General features: G+C 41.7%; 1 protein-coding gene across 1 annotated transcript; it reads left to right on the top strand.

Annotated features, from left to right (window-relative positions):
- The first annotated feature begins 547 nt into the window (after positions 1-547).
- On the top strand, positions 548-12865 carry CTHRC1 (collagen triple helix repeat containing 1). The gene is made up of 4 exons (XM_065399908.1): positions 548-679; positions 6218-6439; positions 11012-11228; positions 12723-12865. The coding sequence occupies exons 1-4, from the start codon at positions 548-550 to the stop codon at positions 12863-12865; spliced, it is 714 nt and encodes a 237-aa protein (XP_065255980.1).
- Positions 12866-15968: the final 3103 nt, after the last annotated feature.

Here is a 15968-nt window from a genome sequence, read left to right as displayed (position 1 = left end):
TGTTGCCAGTGCTACAGGTCAGTGGCACAGGCAGTACAGTTGACTCCAGGAAGTGGGGCTGCACGGCACAGTTGTATGTTGCCAGTGCTAAGGGTCAGGGGCACAGTCGGTACAGTTGTATGTTGCCAGTGCTAAGGGTCGGGGCAGAGGCGGTACAGTTGACTCCAGCGAGGGGGGGCTGCATGGCACAGGCGGCACAGTTGTATGTTGCCAGTGCTACGGGTCAGGGGCACACAGCCCCAGCACACTTACCCTGTGAGTGCCGGCTGCGGGGTGCCTGAGGCTGGCGTGGGAGTGGCGGGCAATGCGGGGGCGGGAAGCCCCGGCGGGCCTGTGGCTGTGGCCGGACGGCTCAGGCTGGGAGTTGCTGCCGTGTTACAGGATGGAAATTCCTGGCGTCCCCAGGGAGGGAGCTCAGGCTCGGGGCTGTGAAAGGCTCATTTATCCAGCGCGCTGCTGCGGGGCGCTGCAGACACTGACTCATCCCCCGCTCTCGCTAGCTCCGCTCCCAGCCAGCCCAGCCCCGCGCCCCCGGCTGCCCCGCACCATGCGCTCTCCGCCCGCTGCTGCCGCCTCGCTGCTCCTGGCCGCGCTGCTGCTGGTTGCCCCGCCGCTCGGGGAGTCCGAGAGCCCGAAGGGGAAGCACAAGGCGCTGCGCCAGAGGGAGGTGGTGGACGTGGTGAGTCTGCCCGCGCCGCACGCGGCTCGGAAATAGGGGATGGGAATGGAGGGGTCTGGAGCAGCGGGAGACTCTGGAGAGAGGGAGAGAGCAGAGGGGTCTGGGGAGGGGCTGTAGTGGGGCTAGGAGTAGATGATGGGGCAGAGGGGGCCTGGAGAGGGGTTAGGGGGGCTGGAGTGAGGGCCTGGGGGCAGAGGGGGCCTGGAGAGGGGTTAGGAGGGCTGGAGTGGGGGCCTGGGGTCAGAGGGGTCTGATGTGGGGGGAGCTGGTGGACAAGGTTGGGAGTAATGTTGTGGATTTGAGGTGACAGTAACAAGTGAGGAGCTGCTGGAGTATCTTCCCTGCTGCTTTTTCGTTCAAAGGGTTGGAACCACCCAATCCTCTCCTTTGCTTTATCCCAGGAAGAGGCTAGTGCAGCTCTAGGGGCCAGTCTCTGCAACGTGTCTATTGTTGGGAGAACAGCTCCTTTCTGCCAGCCAGGACAGTTCCCCTTTCCCAAACCCAGTTGTAACTTGAAGATCTGACCATAGTCTCAGTTATGCTGGGTCATTTTTGCAGGAAGGATGAGTAATTTGATTTAGCTTCTTTTCTACATTTTATTGCTCACTAATTGTGATGATTCAGGGAAATGTTTAGAATGGATTTGTCTTCATGGAAGCTATTTCTTTCCAGATGCAGATTGTGTTCCTCAGATTTTTACATAGCAGAGTCGGGAGTCTGTGGTTAAAGTAATACATACCCTTCTCTCCAGTCATGTCCGCATGAGGAAGCAAGGCCAAGTTAATGTGGCTGGATTGTTTCAATAAAAAAGAGTGGACTGTGAACTGCTATCCTTCCTTACTAAGACATCACCTATGCAAAACTGAAATTTTTAAGCCCTGATTAACTAAACTAGAATAGTAAATAAAGGACAAGATAAAGAAAAAAGGTTACTTTTAAACTAAAGAGCCACAAGCACTGAAAAGCTCTCATTTTATTAAATCCCACTTTCCCATGTGTAAACAAATTCACACTGGTGCTTATACATGGCACATTTCTGGATGCTGTTTCATTGCAACTACAGATGCACTGAAGGCTATATAGAGCCATAGAAAACAAATGGCATGGATTTGTCTTCCCTCCAGACAAAGGTAAGTCTTTGCAGGGATCCCACACTTGTATTCACTAACAACTATATTTTTTTAGGATGGAGAGGATGCTGCTGTTTTCGGTATGTAGATGGCATTGTCAGCAGATGTACCTAGATCATACCCTTCAAATGTACTTCAGTTTGAGGGCTATCACTAGTTTCTGTCCTAAACCCACCTGTGTTACACACAGCTTTGGTGCCATCTCACTTTCATTGTTGGACATTTTTTATATAAAAAATAAGGAATAATGAATCTGAGATTATGGGAAATTAAAGGAGTGAATCCCACATCTTAAGTTTTCTGGATGAACAAATATTTTTGTGTTCCTCATCTTGAGTATTTGCCTGGCACTGCATCCTGCTTTTCAGCCTTGGCTGGCTGAGATCTATAACTCAGATAAATTGGTGGAAGCTAAGGAAACATACTTAAGTAGATGTATACTAACTGTGTCAGCTAAAATAACTTTGACACAGACTCCTTCAAAAATAGAACCAAAAACATGACAAGGGGCCGCCTTGCTTCAACAGACACAACATTGTCATTTTACAACAATATACTCATTCCACTTCAAAAGCAGCATACAATATGTGAAAATAATTGATCTGGTGAGTACAGATCGGTTTGGCTGAAGAGGAGACCAAAGACCATGTAATTATTTTGCATATGTGAGTTTCTAGGTCTGCAAAAGTTTAAACCACCCTCTCTGGAAATATTCAAAATTTCTTTAATGTTAGATCAGTTTGGAGCACCCTCTTTTTGGCTAACTCTGCCCCCTGGTGGAATCTAAAACTAAAATGTCCAGGTCAGGCATGTGTCTGACAAAGTGGGGTATTCATCCACGAAAGCTTATGCTCCAATACATCTGTTAGTCTTAAAGGTGCCACAGGACTCTCTGTTGCTTTTTACAGGTCAGTTAAAGTGGTGGTTCTCAACCAGGGGTAGATATACCCCTGTGGATAAGCAGAGGTCTTCCAGGGGGTACATCAACTCATTTAGATATTTGCCTAGATTTACAACAGGCTACATAAAAAGCACTAGTGAAGTCAGCATAAACTAAAATTTCATACAGACAATGACTTTATACTGCTCTATATCATTGGTTTTCAAACTTTTTTTCTGGCGACCCAGGAGCGGGGGATGAGGGGTTTGAGGTGTGGGAGGGGCTCAGGGCTGGGGCAGAGAGTTGGGGTGCGGGGGTGAGGGCTGTGGGGTGAGGCCAGGAATGAGGGGTTCAGCGTGTAGGAGGGGGCTCAGGGCTGGGGCAGGGGGTTGGAGTGCGGGAGGGGGTCAGGGCTCTGGGCTGGGGATGCAGGCTCTGGGGTGGGGCCGGGGATGAGGGGTTTGAGGTTTGGGAGGGGGCTCTGGGTTGGGGCAGGGGATTGGGGCATGGGGTTGGGGCATGGGCTTACCTCCAGTGCCTCCCAGTTAGTGGCGCAGCCAGGGTGCAAAGGCAGGCTTCCCGCCTGTCCTGGCACCATGGACCGCGCTGCGCCCCGGAAGCGGCCAGCAGCACGTCTGGTTCCTAGGCAGAGGCAAAATGTATCAAATGAATTGGTACAAGCAGTACTGTAAGAAATTAAGATGTCTTCACATAACTGTGTCTTGCTTATTAGTTTTGTAGGGGCCTCTGAGACCAGACTAATATTCACTGGGCCTTTTAAAAGATCTGCTCCTTGATCAAATGTTTCACTGGCATGTTCTTATTACTGCATTTGCCAACAGTGCATCTTTCTTTTTGAATATTGTAGGAAATGTCAAAAGTTCATTATTCTGGATCTCAATTTACTTCCTTAGCAGGACTTTCCATTTTATGTATTTATTATTTGTATCACAGTGGGGCGGCCCTGTTATGCTAAGCACTATCTAAATATAGGTTAAGAGACAGTCCCTGCCCTGAAGAGTTTATAATCTAAATAGACAAGTCAGACAAAGGGAAGGGAAGAAGGAATATAACATACAAGCAGGAGCAATGTTATGATTTGAAGGTATCATGGTAGTTGCATAGTTCTCGTTCAATTTGGTTTTGATTAGGGTTTGGTGGGTGGGGATTAATTGAATAAAAGGACACAAGGGAGGGAGATAAGCATGAGACAGAAGGTGAGAAAAGAGCAGGGCAAGGGCAAAAGGAGGTGAAGAGACTCAGGGTATGTCTACACTATGAAATTAGGTCGATTTTATAGAAGTTGATTTTTAGAAACTGATTTTATACAGTCATTGCGTATGTCCCCACTAAGTGCATTAAGTCGGTGGAGTGCATCCTCACTACCGTGGCTAGCATCGACTTACGGAGAGGTGCACTGTGGGTAGCTATCCCACAGTTCCCACAGTCTCCACTGCCCATTGGAATTCTGGTTTAAGCTCCCAATGCCTGATGGGGCAAAAACATTGTCGCGGGTGGTTTTGGGTACATGTCGTCTGTTGCCCCTCCCTCTGTGAAAGCAACGGCAGACAATTGTTTCGCGCCTTTTTTCCTGGGTTACCCATGCAGATGCCATACCACGGCAAGCATGGAGCCCACTCAGCTCACCGCTGCTGTTAATTATTAATAAAAAAAAAAAAAAATGAGATAATGGACAAGGTAGCCTGGGTGGGGTGGGGGAGGAGGGAAGGACAAGGCCATATTGCTTATTGTAGCCACACTAAAAATCAAACTGTTTGAATGACAGCCTTCTGTTGCTTGGGCATCCTCTGGAGTGGAGTGGCTGGGTGCCCAGAGCCTTCCTGCCCCCCCCCCCCCGCATTCTTGGGCATCTGGGTGAGGAGGATATGGAACATGGGGAGGAGGGTATGCGGTTATACAGTGGATGCAGCAGGGGTTTGTGCTCTTGTTGGCTTTCCTGCAGCTCCAACAGATGCTTCATCATGTCTGTTTGCTCCCCCAGCAAACGCTTCATCATGTCTGTTTGCTCCCCCATTAGCCTCAGCATCGCGTCCTGCCTCCACTCTTCGCGCTCACTTAATTCTTTCCTGGCCTCTGCCACTGAATGCCTCCATGCATTAAGCTGTGCCCTATCAATGCAGGAGGACTGCATGAACTCTGAAAACATGTAATCGCAAATGCGTTTGTTTTGCCTTCTAATCTGTGATAACCTCAGGGACGGAGATGATAGGGAGAGCGTAGAAACGTTCTACGCTCTACGATTCTGGGGGAACTGCATGGTCACCTGTGCTGCTGAGTTCGCCACGCTGACCAAACAGGAAATGAAATTCAAAAGTTCCCGGGGCTTTTCCTGTGTACCTGGCTAGTGCATTCGAGTTCAAAGTGCTGTCCAGAGCAGTCACAATGGAGCACTCTGGGATAGCTCCTGGAGGCCAATACCGTCAATTTGCGTCCGCACTACCCCAAATTCGACCCAGCAAGGTCGATTTTAGCATTACTCCCCTCGTCGGGGAGGAGTAGAGAAGTCAATTTTAAGAGCCCTTTAGGTCGACGGAATGGGGCTGGTTGTGTGGACGCAGTCATTTTTAAATCAACCTAACGCGGCTAAATTCGACCCAACCCTGTAGCATAGACCAGGGCTCAGTGGAGGGATGAAGATTGGAATAAGCACCCAGTCAGCAGATGGGAAAGAATGTTCAAGATAAAAAATGTAGTGGACATCAGCAGTGTCTGAAGGTTCCTGTTGCAGCTTCTTCTATGTCTGCTTCTCCTGGCTTTGTCTGCACCCCCAAATTGTCTCCTCCCTGGAGTTATTCCCTGGAGCTTGCGTGGGTCGGGGACAGGTGGAACTGCATGGGGTCCACCCTGCACCGCTCTGGGTCCAAAGAATAGTTTGGGGATTGAAGGCAGAGAAGAGATAGCCCCATCTGAGTTTCATCTTCCTCTCTCCCAAATGTTATGTTTACACTATTAAATATCATAGTCTAGTTGTTTAAAATGTAGGGAGACCAGATGTCCCAATTTTATAGAGACAGTCCCGATTTTTGTGTCCTTTTTTTATATAGGCTCCTGTTACCCCCCCCCCCCCACCCCCGTCCCGATTTTTCACACTTGCTGTCTAGTCACCCTATTCAAATGTGAAAGCAAAATTTACCATCATAGTCTGAGGCCAACAATTGACCATATTAATATTGGAATCTGGGGAAACTTTTTTGGAAGGTAGGGGATATTGTACACTTTTCCATACAGTTTTGTAGTTAACATAAATGAATATTTTCTATTAATGAAACTACCACCCTGCATCTATCTTTGATACCCCAATAAAAGCAAACTCAGCTGCCAGTTTTAACATATTCATTTAATTTTCAGTATTTGAGAGGCAATGTGATTTCTTGCCATTCTTTCCTCACTAATAGAGGAATTTTCATGGCCTTCTATAACAGACTCCTATCTTGTACGAAGTAAGCAACACTATTTTTAAGCCTTAGAATCAATAAGCAAAGTGTGAAAAAAGTTTGTGTTTTTCAGTACAATGGAATGTGTTTACAAGGACCTGGTGGTGTTCCTGGACGAGATGGAAACCCTGGCATCAATGGAATTCCTGGGACACCTGGAATCCCTGGTCGGGACGGGTTGAAAGGAGAAAAAGGAGAATGTATGCGAGAAAGCATTGAGGAGTCTTGGACACCCAACTTTAAACAGTGTTCATGGAGTGCACTGAATTATGGCATAGATCTTGGGAAAATTGCAGTAAGTAAGCACCTGTGATGTTGCAGTCTGATGTTAAAGCAACACCACAGCAGACATTGATGGAAACTTTCTTCAACATTCAAGGTTGATCCCATCTAGAGTTTTAGTTCAGGCCCATTTCTAGTATGTGTAATAACTGATTGGACATTCCAGGTGGCTTATTTCAGTAATAAAGCTGCAGCTGAGAGAGCTGGGTTGTTCTGGGTACATACAGCAGACCTGTATTCAGTTTTCCCTTTTGAAGCAGTAGAACTGGAAGCCAAGGTAATTGCTGAATGGATTACAGAGGTAACTAGCTAACCTACTGGCGAGACTTGTGCAGCATTGACAAGTCCTAACCAGTTCAACAAAAATATTGTGATCCTTAGTGCAGGCCTCTGAGTATGAGATTTTAAAATAAGAAAAAAACAAGACATTAATAGGTATGGAAGATGACCAGAAAGAAGAAAAAAAATTCCCAACTCCCTAGTAACTATACATCAAGCCTGAGATTCGTAGGCCTACTTTGTTTTAGTAGTACAGTTGCAGTCACAGTGTGAGAACTAATTCAATAGATACAATAAATATCTAATTTCTATTTACTTTGGAACTGCCCCTCAGTGGGCCCAATCAGCAAGTTATTCAGCATTGGGTAGGTGAAGGGGCACACTTAAAAATTCAACTGAAAATGTTTTCTACTAAATTGTATAGACTGTCACTATTGAGTCTTTCAGTTTTCACAAAAACAGTGTCTTGTGACTGCTAAATCCAGGGAGCCTAAGTGATGAAGAGAGAAATCATAAAATTATATTATGTAGGGATTCAGGTTTCAAACACATCCCTTGTTTCCTTGCATCAGAGTATTGCAATAGGACGGACTGATTTTAAGTCACCAGTTTTAATCATGATTTTAACCAGCATGCAGAAAACCTTGATTTCAATAATTGAGTCTTGAGTTGCATTTATACTTTTGAGTTATTTTTCTAAAGAAAAGTTGTTTCTCATTAGTGGGTAACCGTTAAAACATGTTGATTGACAACTAAAGGTAGCATTTACATGAAATTTGACACTTCTTTATGCTAACCACATCTATATTTATTTAAGAAATTATACTGCACAATTTACATTTATTAAAATTTTTAAATTTTTTATGTCCAAAAATAATGAAGAGTGTATTTATTTACTAGGTGATTGTGGGGTTTTTTTACTTATGATTTATTTTAAGCTTGACTTGAGTGGAAATGGGACTTCAAGTAAAAATACATACACACAGCTTTTTAATTTTATTAGTTAAATAAAACTAAAATGTGGAGGATACATAAGGAAAAAAAATTATCAAAACATGATTTGCATTTAAAACTGAGTTATTAAACAAAAGAAATAGCTGTAGTTGTTGAAAGGAAAAGAAGCAGTGAGAGGCAAAAAGGCATCCTTTAAAAACTTTAAAAAGAGAAATCCTAATGAGGAAAATAGCATAAACTCTGGCAAATGAAGTATAAAAATATAATTAGAAAGACCAAAAAAGAATTTGAAGAACAGCTAGCCAAGGACTTCAAAAGTAATAGCAATTTTTTTTTTAAATAATCAGAAGCAGAAAGTCTGCTAAACCACCAGTGGGGCCACTGGACCATCAAGATGCTAAAGGAGCACTCAAAGACAATAAGGCCATTGCGGAGAAACTAAATGAATTCTTTGCATTGGTCTTCACTGTTGAGGATGTGAGGGAAATTCCCAAACCTGAGCCATTCTTTTTGGGTGACAGATCTGAGGAACTGTCCCAAATTGAGGTGTCATTAGAGAAGGTTTTGGAACAAATTGGTAAATTAAACAGCAATAAGTCTCCAGGACCTGATGGTATTCAACCAAGAGTTCTAAAGGAATTCAAATGTGAAATTGCAGGACTACTAACTATTATCTGTAACCTATCATTTAAATCAGCTTCTGTACCAAATGAGTGGAGAATAATTAACGTGACACCAATTTTTAAAAAGGGCTCCAGAGGTGACCCTGGCAACTATAGACCAGTAAGCCTCACTTCAGTACCGGGCAAATTGGTTGAAACTATTGTAAAGAACAAAATTGTCAGACACATAGATGAACATAATTTGTTGGGAAAATAGTCAACATGGTTTTTGTACAGGGAAACCATGCCTACCAATCTACTAGAATTCTTTGGGGGGGGGGGGGTCAACAAGCATGCGGACAAAGGAGAGCCAGTGGATATAGTGTATTTAGATTTTCAAAAAGATTTTGACAAGGTCCCTCACCAAAGGCTCTTAAGCAAAATAAGCAGTCATGGGATAAGACGGAAGGTTCTCTCATGGATTGGTAACTGGTTAAAAGATAGAAAACAAAGGGTAGGAATAAATGGTCAGTTTTCAGAATGGAGAGAGGTAAATAGTGGTGTCTCCCAGGGATCTGTACTGGGCCCAGTCCTATTTAACATACAGATGCTCCCCAACTTACGCAAGCGTTCCGTTCCGGAATGCCTTGCGTAATTCGAATTTTGCGTAAGTCGGGAACATATACCCAACCATTACGCAAAAAACCAACCCCCCCCCCCCCAAACTTTCTAGCGTATGGAACTTTTTCTGCAAGTGCAGATTTGCGTAAATCGGGTTTGCGTAACCCGCGGAGCATCTGTTTTCATAAACGATCTGGAAAAAGAGGTAAACAGTGAGGTGGCAAAATTTGCAGATGATACAAAACTACTCAAGATAGTTAAGTTCCAGGCAGACTGCAAAGAGCTACAAAAGGATCTCACAAAACTGGGTGACTGGGCAACAAAATGGCAGATGAAATTTAATGTTGATAAATGCAAAGTAATGCACATTGGAAAACATAATCCTAACTAAACATATACAGTGATGGGGTCTAAATTGGCTGTTACCACTCAAGAAAGATCTTGGGAGTAATTGTGGATAGTTCTCTGAAATCATCCACTCAATGTGCAGCGGCAGTCAAAAAAGTGAACAAAATGTTGGAATCATCAAGAAAGGGATAGATAATAAGACAGAAAATATCATATTGCCTCTATATAAATCCATGGTACGCCCACACCTAGAATACTGTGTACAGATGTGGTCGCCCCATCTCAAAAAAGATATATTGGAATTGGAAAAGGTTCAGAAAAGGGCAACAAAAATTATTAGGGGTATAGAACGGCTTCAGTATGAGGAGAGATTAATAAGACTGGGACTTTTCAGCTTGGAAAAGAGGCAACTAAGGGGGGATATGATAGAGGTCTATACAATCATGAGTGGTATAGAGAAAGTAAATAAGGAAGTGTTATTTACTCCTCATTATACAAGAACAAGGGGCCACCAAATGAAATTAATAGGTAGCAGGTTTAAAACAAGCACAAGAAAGTATTTTTTCACGCACCGCACTGTCAACCTCTGGAACTCCTTGCCAGAGGATGTTGTGAAGGCCAATACTATAACAGGGTTCAAAAGGGAGCTAGATAGATTCATGGAAGATAGGTCCATCAATAGCTATTAGCCAGGATGGGCAGCAATAGTGTCCCTAGCCTCTGTTTGCCACAAGCTGGGATTGGGTGACAGGGCATGGATCACTTGATGATAACCTGTTCATTCACTTTAGGGCACCTGGCATTGGCCACTGTCAGAGGACAGGATCCTGGGCTTGATGGACCTTTGGTCTGACCCAGTATGGCTGTTCTTATGTAAATGAAGTGATTGTTTCTGGTCACGTCCTTCAAGATTTTAGAACTAGGAGATCTCATCCTCTCACACCTAGTTTTTATTCATAGATCGGAAAAGGAAAACAGGTTCCTGCTTTTTCAACTTCCAATCAGTTTTTTAACTTTGAATGAACAAGTCATTGAACTAGTTGAATAAACTGTAATGAAGAAAAAATTCTCTCTGCACCTGCAGAAGAGGCTACTGTTGTCACAGGCTGGTTTAACACCTCAGCAAACTCTAATGTCCATGTGCTGAGCCAGTGGTTTGATGTTCTTTAAAACTTAGGTAACAAATATGTAAAACTTAATATTAAAATCACTTTAAAATGTTTAATAAATAGTTAATGAAGGCTTTAACATAACTTGTCATAATTTTAAATAATTATTTTAAAAAGCAAATATTTAAATTTTAGAAAATCTAGTTTAAATAAATAATCCCTATTAAAACTTTTTTTAAAAACTAATTTATCCGCCTTGTACAGCATCAAGATAATACTGTATGTTTTCATCAACCTCTTCTGGCTAACATTTTGTGTTGAGTATAGACTGGTTTGAGAGAGCTGGTAACACTATCCTTACCTGCAAGGAAGGAGAGTGTGGGGAAAGAAAGAAGAAAGAAAGGAAAACTCCAAAGATATTTAGATACCTAACTTGACTGCATACATGGTCTCATATTAAAATATAGGAGCTCAACATTCCCCTATCCTCTGGGGTGTTTGAAACACAGATCAGTGTTTTGGGGCATTGACGTACTTGTCAGGTGCTGTTTTTTAATAAAAGGAGCAGGGAAATGAAGGGGGAGAACAGAGAAGGTGATTAATGTATTCTCAAAAGAATTAGTGAAGTGCGTTCAAAAGCCACAGCCAACAATTCATTCTTATTTTCCTTAGGAATGTACATTCACAAAGATGCGCTCTAACAGTGCTCTAAGAGTTCTCTTCAGTGGATCACTTCGACTCAAATGCAAAAATGCATGCTGCCAGCGGTGGTATTTTACATTTAATGGAGCCGAATGCTCTGGGCCACTTCCTATTGAAGCCATAATTTATTTAGACCAAGGAAGCCCAGAGCTGAATTCAACTATTAATATACATCGCACTTCTTCAGGTATGTATGTCAAAGCCATGTGCTTAGGAATGGAGTTCAAGATAAGGATGCAGTTAACAAGTGACACGGGGAACCTCATAAGGACCTCCATTTAGAAGTCTAGGGTCCATAAAGGGGAGGCAAAGGAGGACAGTTGCTAGTTGATGATTTTTCCCACCTTTGTCAGAATTCAGTATCAGTATTAAAAATACAGTAACTGCAGTTTTTCTTGTGGATTTGGGTTTACTGCCACTCCATTTTTACGGTTTTACTAGCTTTAGTCATACTTTACGTAAATTCAAGAAGTTAGAGATGAAGAGACTTACCTTATCCAGTCCAATCCACTGAGCGTCAATAGGATTCTATTAAACAACTACTGCTGCTTCAAATTAGGATAAAAATGGCATGTGTGACACTATGCCCAACTGCAGTATAACTAAATAGCACTAGTGCTTTGGTGAAACTGGAATACCACCTTTTAAGTTGGCAGTGTATGTATTGGACCTGTATTGTCTTTTGTGCAGTTATGTGCATCAGGTATGGAATTGCATGCAATATTCTTGGGAAGACAGACTAATTTCTGCTGGAGTTTCCAACACAAACCCATCTTTACCAGTGAAGCCTATCACGTTAAAAGCTAAAACCAAATCATATTTAGGAATAGTTAGTTATCCACATCTTATATGATGTCCTCTTCTAAGAAAGGGGCAAATCACAACAGTTCTTGTTCAATATCAAAGATGATGATATGGGGAAAATGGGAGTAACAACTAAAATATACCTACGCCATATGTCCCCTTAATACCTTGAATTATAAACATATACTGAGAGAAATAGTATATAAAACCAAAGGCTTGCAACATCTAACTTACCAGATGTTGTAGCATAGAGAATATTCATCACAGCGCAGCAGAATAGGCTAGAAGGTTTCACAGGAGAACAACTGCTGCTTGTAAGAGGCCCAAGGTTATGGGAAGTTAGCAGCTCAGCTTTTTGTCTATGACAGAAGGTCTCTGACTCTCTCTCTCTCCTCCCCGAGGTAATATTTCGCTACAGTAACAAGAAAATCCATGTAAACTCACTGTGTGGCCATAGTAGGCCTTTCCATGAAGTATCAGAATGGGTTTGTTACCACTGTATTCATGTCTCCCATTAGCATTGCCACTACAATGGAGACTGTTGAAAAAGTGAACAGAAATAAGGAACTGTGTATGGTTAAAAACTAGCTCTATAGATCATAACATTACTTTAAAAACTTTGTATAATGGTTTAAAAAACATTTGGCTGCAGATTGTCTTCCAGAGTACCATGGCCTCGGTAGAAACTATGTCCCCCCAAGATTTAAACAGTAGCAACATAGTAACCCTAACTAATGGCGTTTCTATACAGAGTTGCACTGAACTGCTGTTCTTTGGCATGTTAACTATACAAGTCAGGATATGGGGGGGGGGGGGGGAAATCAGTGAAATAAGTGATACTGATTATTTGAAATAAGATACGTTTGTCTTTAAACAGTGGAAGGACTGTGTGAAGGAATCAGCGCTGGGTTGGTGGATGTTGCTATCTGGGTTGGTACTTGTGCAGATTACCCAAGAGGTGATGCTTCTACAGGATGGAATTCAGTCTCTCGGATCATCATTGAAGAGCTGCCGAAATAGAAGTTTTTTCTAAACCTCCTTATAACCCATCGTTCCCAAGCCCCCCTATCAATTTTTTATACACATTTTGTACAATTAACTTTGAAATTGAATATTTCTGTAGAGCTTTGTAAGCATTTGGCCAGAATACACAAACTTGCTTACAAGCACCCTAGTTGAATTTTTCCAGCTGAACTGTTTAACATGTAGGCACATCACTGTTGAGCACACCTGGCAAGTTCTTCTACAATATAATTTTAGAACAAATATTAGAAACAAGTTTGTCCAGTTGTTTTATTATAATTTGGACCGAATATTTATCACCTTTGTAAAAACTATACATTAAATCTTTTTATATTGGTTAAATAAATAAGACCTTTTACAAAAAGAGGCAAAAATCCAGGCTATTTTATTGTCAGCAAAATGCAAAGGGTTTTACTTTTTACATGACTATTATGAAACAGGTGTATTAGAGTAGCTTGACAGACATGAAAGTAATATCTGTGGAGAAAATACTATACTTTATTCTTCATTTTAGATTTCAAGAGCATTACTTAAAAGTATCAAATCATATTATACGAACCTGATTGTACTACTGTAGCACCGGATTATTCAATTTTACTATAGTTCTGATTCAATTCCCATTGATGTTCGTGAGAGTTGGATCCATGCCAATAAGAAACAGAAAATATCTCATTTTAAAAGATTAAGTTTTCAGCATACGATTTTGGCTTTTTCCCCACTAAGTTAAATAACTCATTAAGAGGTTCTCCACACCCAATTTATTTTTAGTATGAAAGTCAGTTAATACTGAAGACGACTAATAAGCGTGAATATATTGGACAATTTTACTACAACAAATGTTGATTTACTTTAATAATTAAGGTATTTCATTTCCCCAACAAACTAGTTTATTTCATAGTCTTCTTAGCCAGTCACCACTTATCACTTTGGTGCTAAGATAATTATAAATCAGCAACACAAAAGCATCAAGTATGTTACATTAATAGGAATGGAAAAAATAAATATTTAAGGGTAGGCTCAAATGCCTCACGATGTATGGCCTTCAGAATAGTTTGCAAGTGTTAGAAGCAATCACAGTATGAAGGTAATGTGTTCAGTCTCATAAGACTAGATAAAGAAAATGATCATGTTGATCATTCAGCATTTCTCATAGCTAACTGTAGCATTCTTAGGGTACGTCTATACTTACTTCCTGGTCCGGATGTAAGCGATCGATCTTCTGGGATCGATTTATCGCGTCTTGTCTAGACGCGATAAATCGATCCTGGATCGATCCCGGAAGTGCTTGCCGTCGATGCCGGTACTCCAGCTCAGCGAGAGGAGTACGCGGCATCGACGGGGGAGCCTGCCTGCAGCGTCTGGACCCACGGTAAGTTCGGACTAAGGTACTTCGAATTCAGCTACGTTATTAACGTAGCTGAATTTGCGTACCTTAGTCCGAAGTGGGGGGTTAGTGTGGACCAGGCCTAAGTATTCACTCCAAAATGCAGCTGTCAAGTGACAGTACCCACAAAAGTGGGGCCCTTTTAAATTTTTACACCTTAAAAAAAATGCTAAGTGGTTAGGAAGAATTCAAATTTTGCACTGAAGACACAATCCAAAGGAAAAGTCACAAAAGCATGTATAACATGTGAAAGTGTAATGACTAGTTTTCCCTAGAATTAAAAAGAAAAAAACCTGTACAGCTTAGATTCAGGTTTTAACTTTTTTTTTTATATTATTATTATTATTAAAGAAATACTTTGGCTCAGCCAGGTTCTGAAGAGAATATGCAATACATATTCTTTAAGATTGTCACTGCATTTCCCTCTCAAATTTCTACCTCCATTTTGCAGTGAGTTGGTACACCTCTACCTCGATAGAACGCTGTCCTTGGGAGCCAAAAAATCTTACCGCGTTATAGGTGAAACCGCGTTATATCAAACTTGCTTTGATCCACCGGAGTGTGCAGCCCCGCTCCCCCGGAGCACTGCTTTACCGCATTATATCCAAATTCGTGTTATATAGGGTAGAGGTGTACCATATAAACTAACCTGAAACTAGGAGGCTGTCAGGCTCTTCTACCTGGAAATAATATCAGATCAGTGTTGCGGCTGAGGTCCAGCAAACTATACAGCGGATATATCTCCCTAGAACTTTGTTCATTGCCACTGTTTTCATGGGGTTTCAGAGTATATTCTCCTCTTGGAGTGGTTAATAATGCAATGCCCTATTGAATTAGTCCTACATATTATGTACTTGATTTTTTTTTTGTTAAATAAAAACCTCATAAGGCACATGAAGTTAACTGCATTATACAGAGATGTTAAGCTTCGTAATTCACATGATGGCCTTTGAGTAAGTTCAGTTATCATTCAAGTACAAATGAAATGTAAATATAAAAAATGCCTATATAATAAAGAAGGCCAGCTAATGGAACCCTAACAGTATCCCATCTCTGCTGAATGCCAGCAATTTCATAATTTAGACATTTATGTTCTCAGGTCTGTGTGAGTGGGAGTAGGAATGGGTTATTTATTATTTGTATTACTGTAGCACATGGGAGCTCTAGTCACAGACCTGGACCGCACAATGCTGTAAAAACATAGAACAAAGATAGTCCCTGCCCCAAGAAGCTTAGTTAGTAAAGACTTAAACATGCAGGAAAGATTACCCAAGAAGGCAGTAAGATTAGTCAATTGAAACAAACATTCCTCTCAATATCAAGCTACTCTTCAGATGGTTGAATTAAGAATGCTCAACATTTTAACTTTTGCAATGTCCTAAATTCCAGAATCATAAAATTACTCACTCCAGGCTCACTCCAAATTACTTCTTATGTATAAAGAACTTGCCATAGGTTAGGTTAGCATGCTATGAAAGGATGAGCTTTTGGAATAATCAATTTCCTAAGCGATAAAGAAGGTAAACCAGTTGCCGGGCTCCAAGTTATTTAACTTACAGGCTGAATAATTCTTGTATTTACATTTATTAACTCCTGCCTCTCATTCGATACTTTATACAAAACAATTGAATGCTGTTACAAACATGGATATTTGCAAAGAACGCATTTTCCTGATGCAGAATTAAGAATAACTAAAGTCTGCTAACTCTGAAAAAC

This window comes from Emys orbicularis, chromosome 2 (genome assembly GCF_028017835.1).
Source record: "Emys orbicularis isolate rEmyOrb1 chromosome 2, rEmyOrb1.hap1, whole genome shotgun sequence".
In the NCBI taxonomy this organism is placed as follows: Eukaryota; Metazoa; Chordata; order Testudines; family Emydidae; genus Emys; species Emys orbicularis.
This window is presented reverse-complemented; position numbering and strand designations above follow the sequence as displayed.

Coding starts and splice junctions, on each gene's coding strand:
- CTHRC1 (XM_065399908.1), top strand. CDS start 548: ATGCGCTCTCCGCCCGCTGCTGCCGCCTCGCTGCTCCTGGCCGCGCTG. Junction 6,440..11,011: donor TAGATCTTGGGAAAATTGCA/GTAAGTAAGCAC, acceptor TATTTTCCTTAG/GAATGTACATTCACAAAGAT. Junction 11,229..12,722: donor TATACATCGCACTTCTTCAG/GTATGTATGTCA, acceptor GTCTTTAAACAG/TGGAAGGACTGTGTGAAGGA.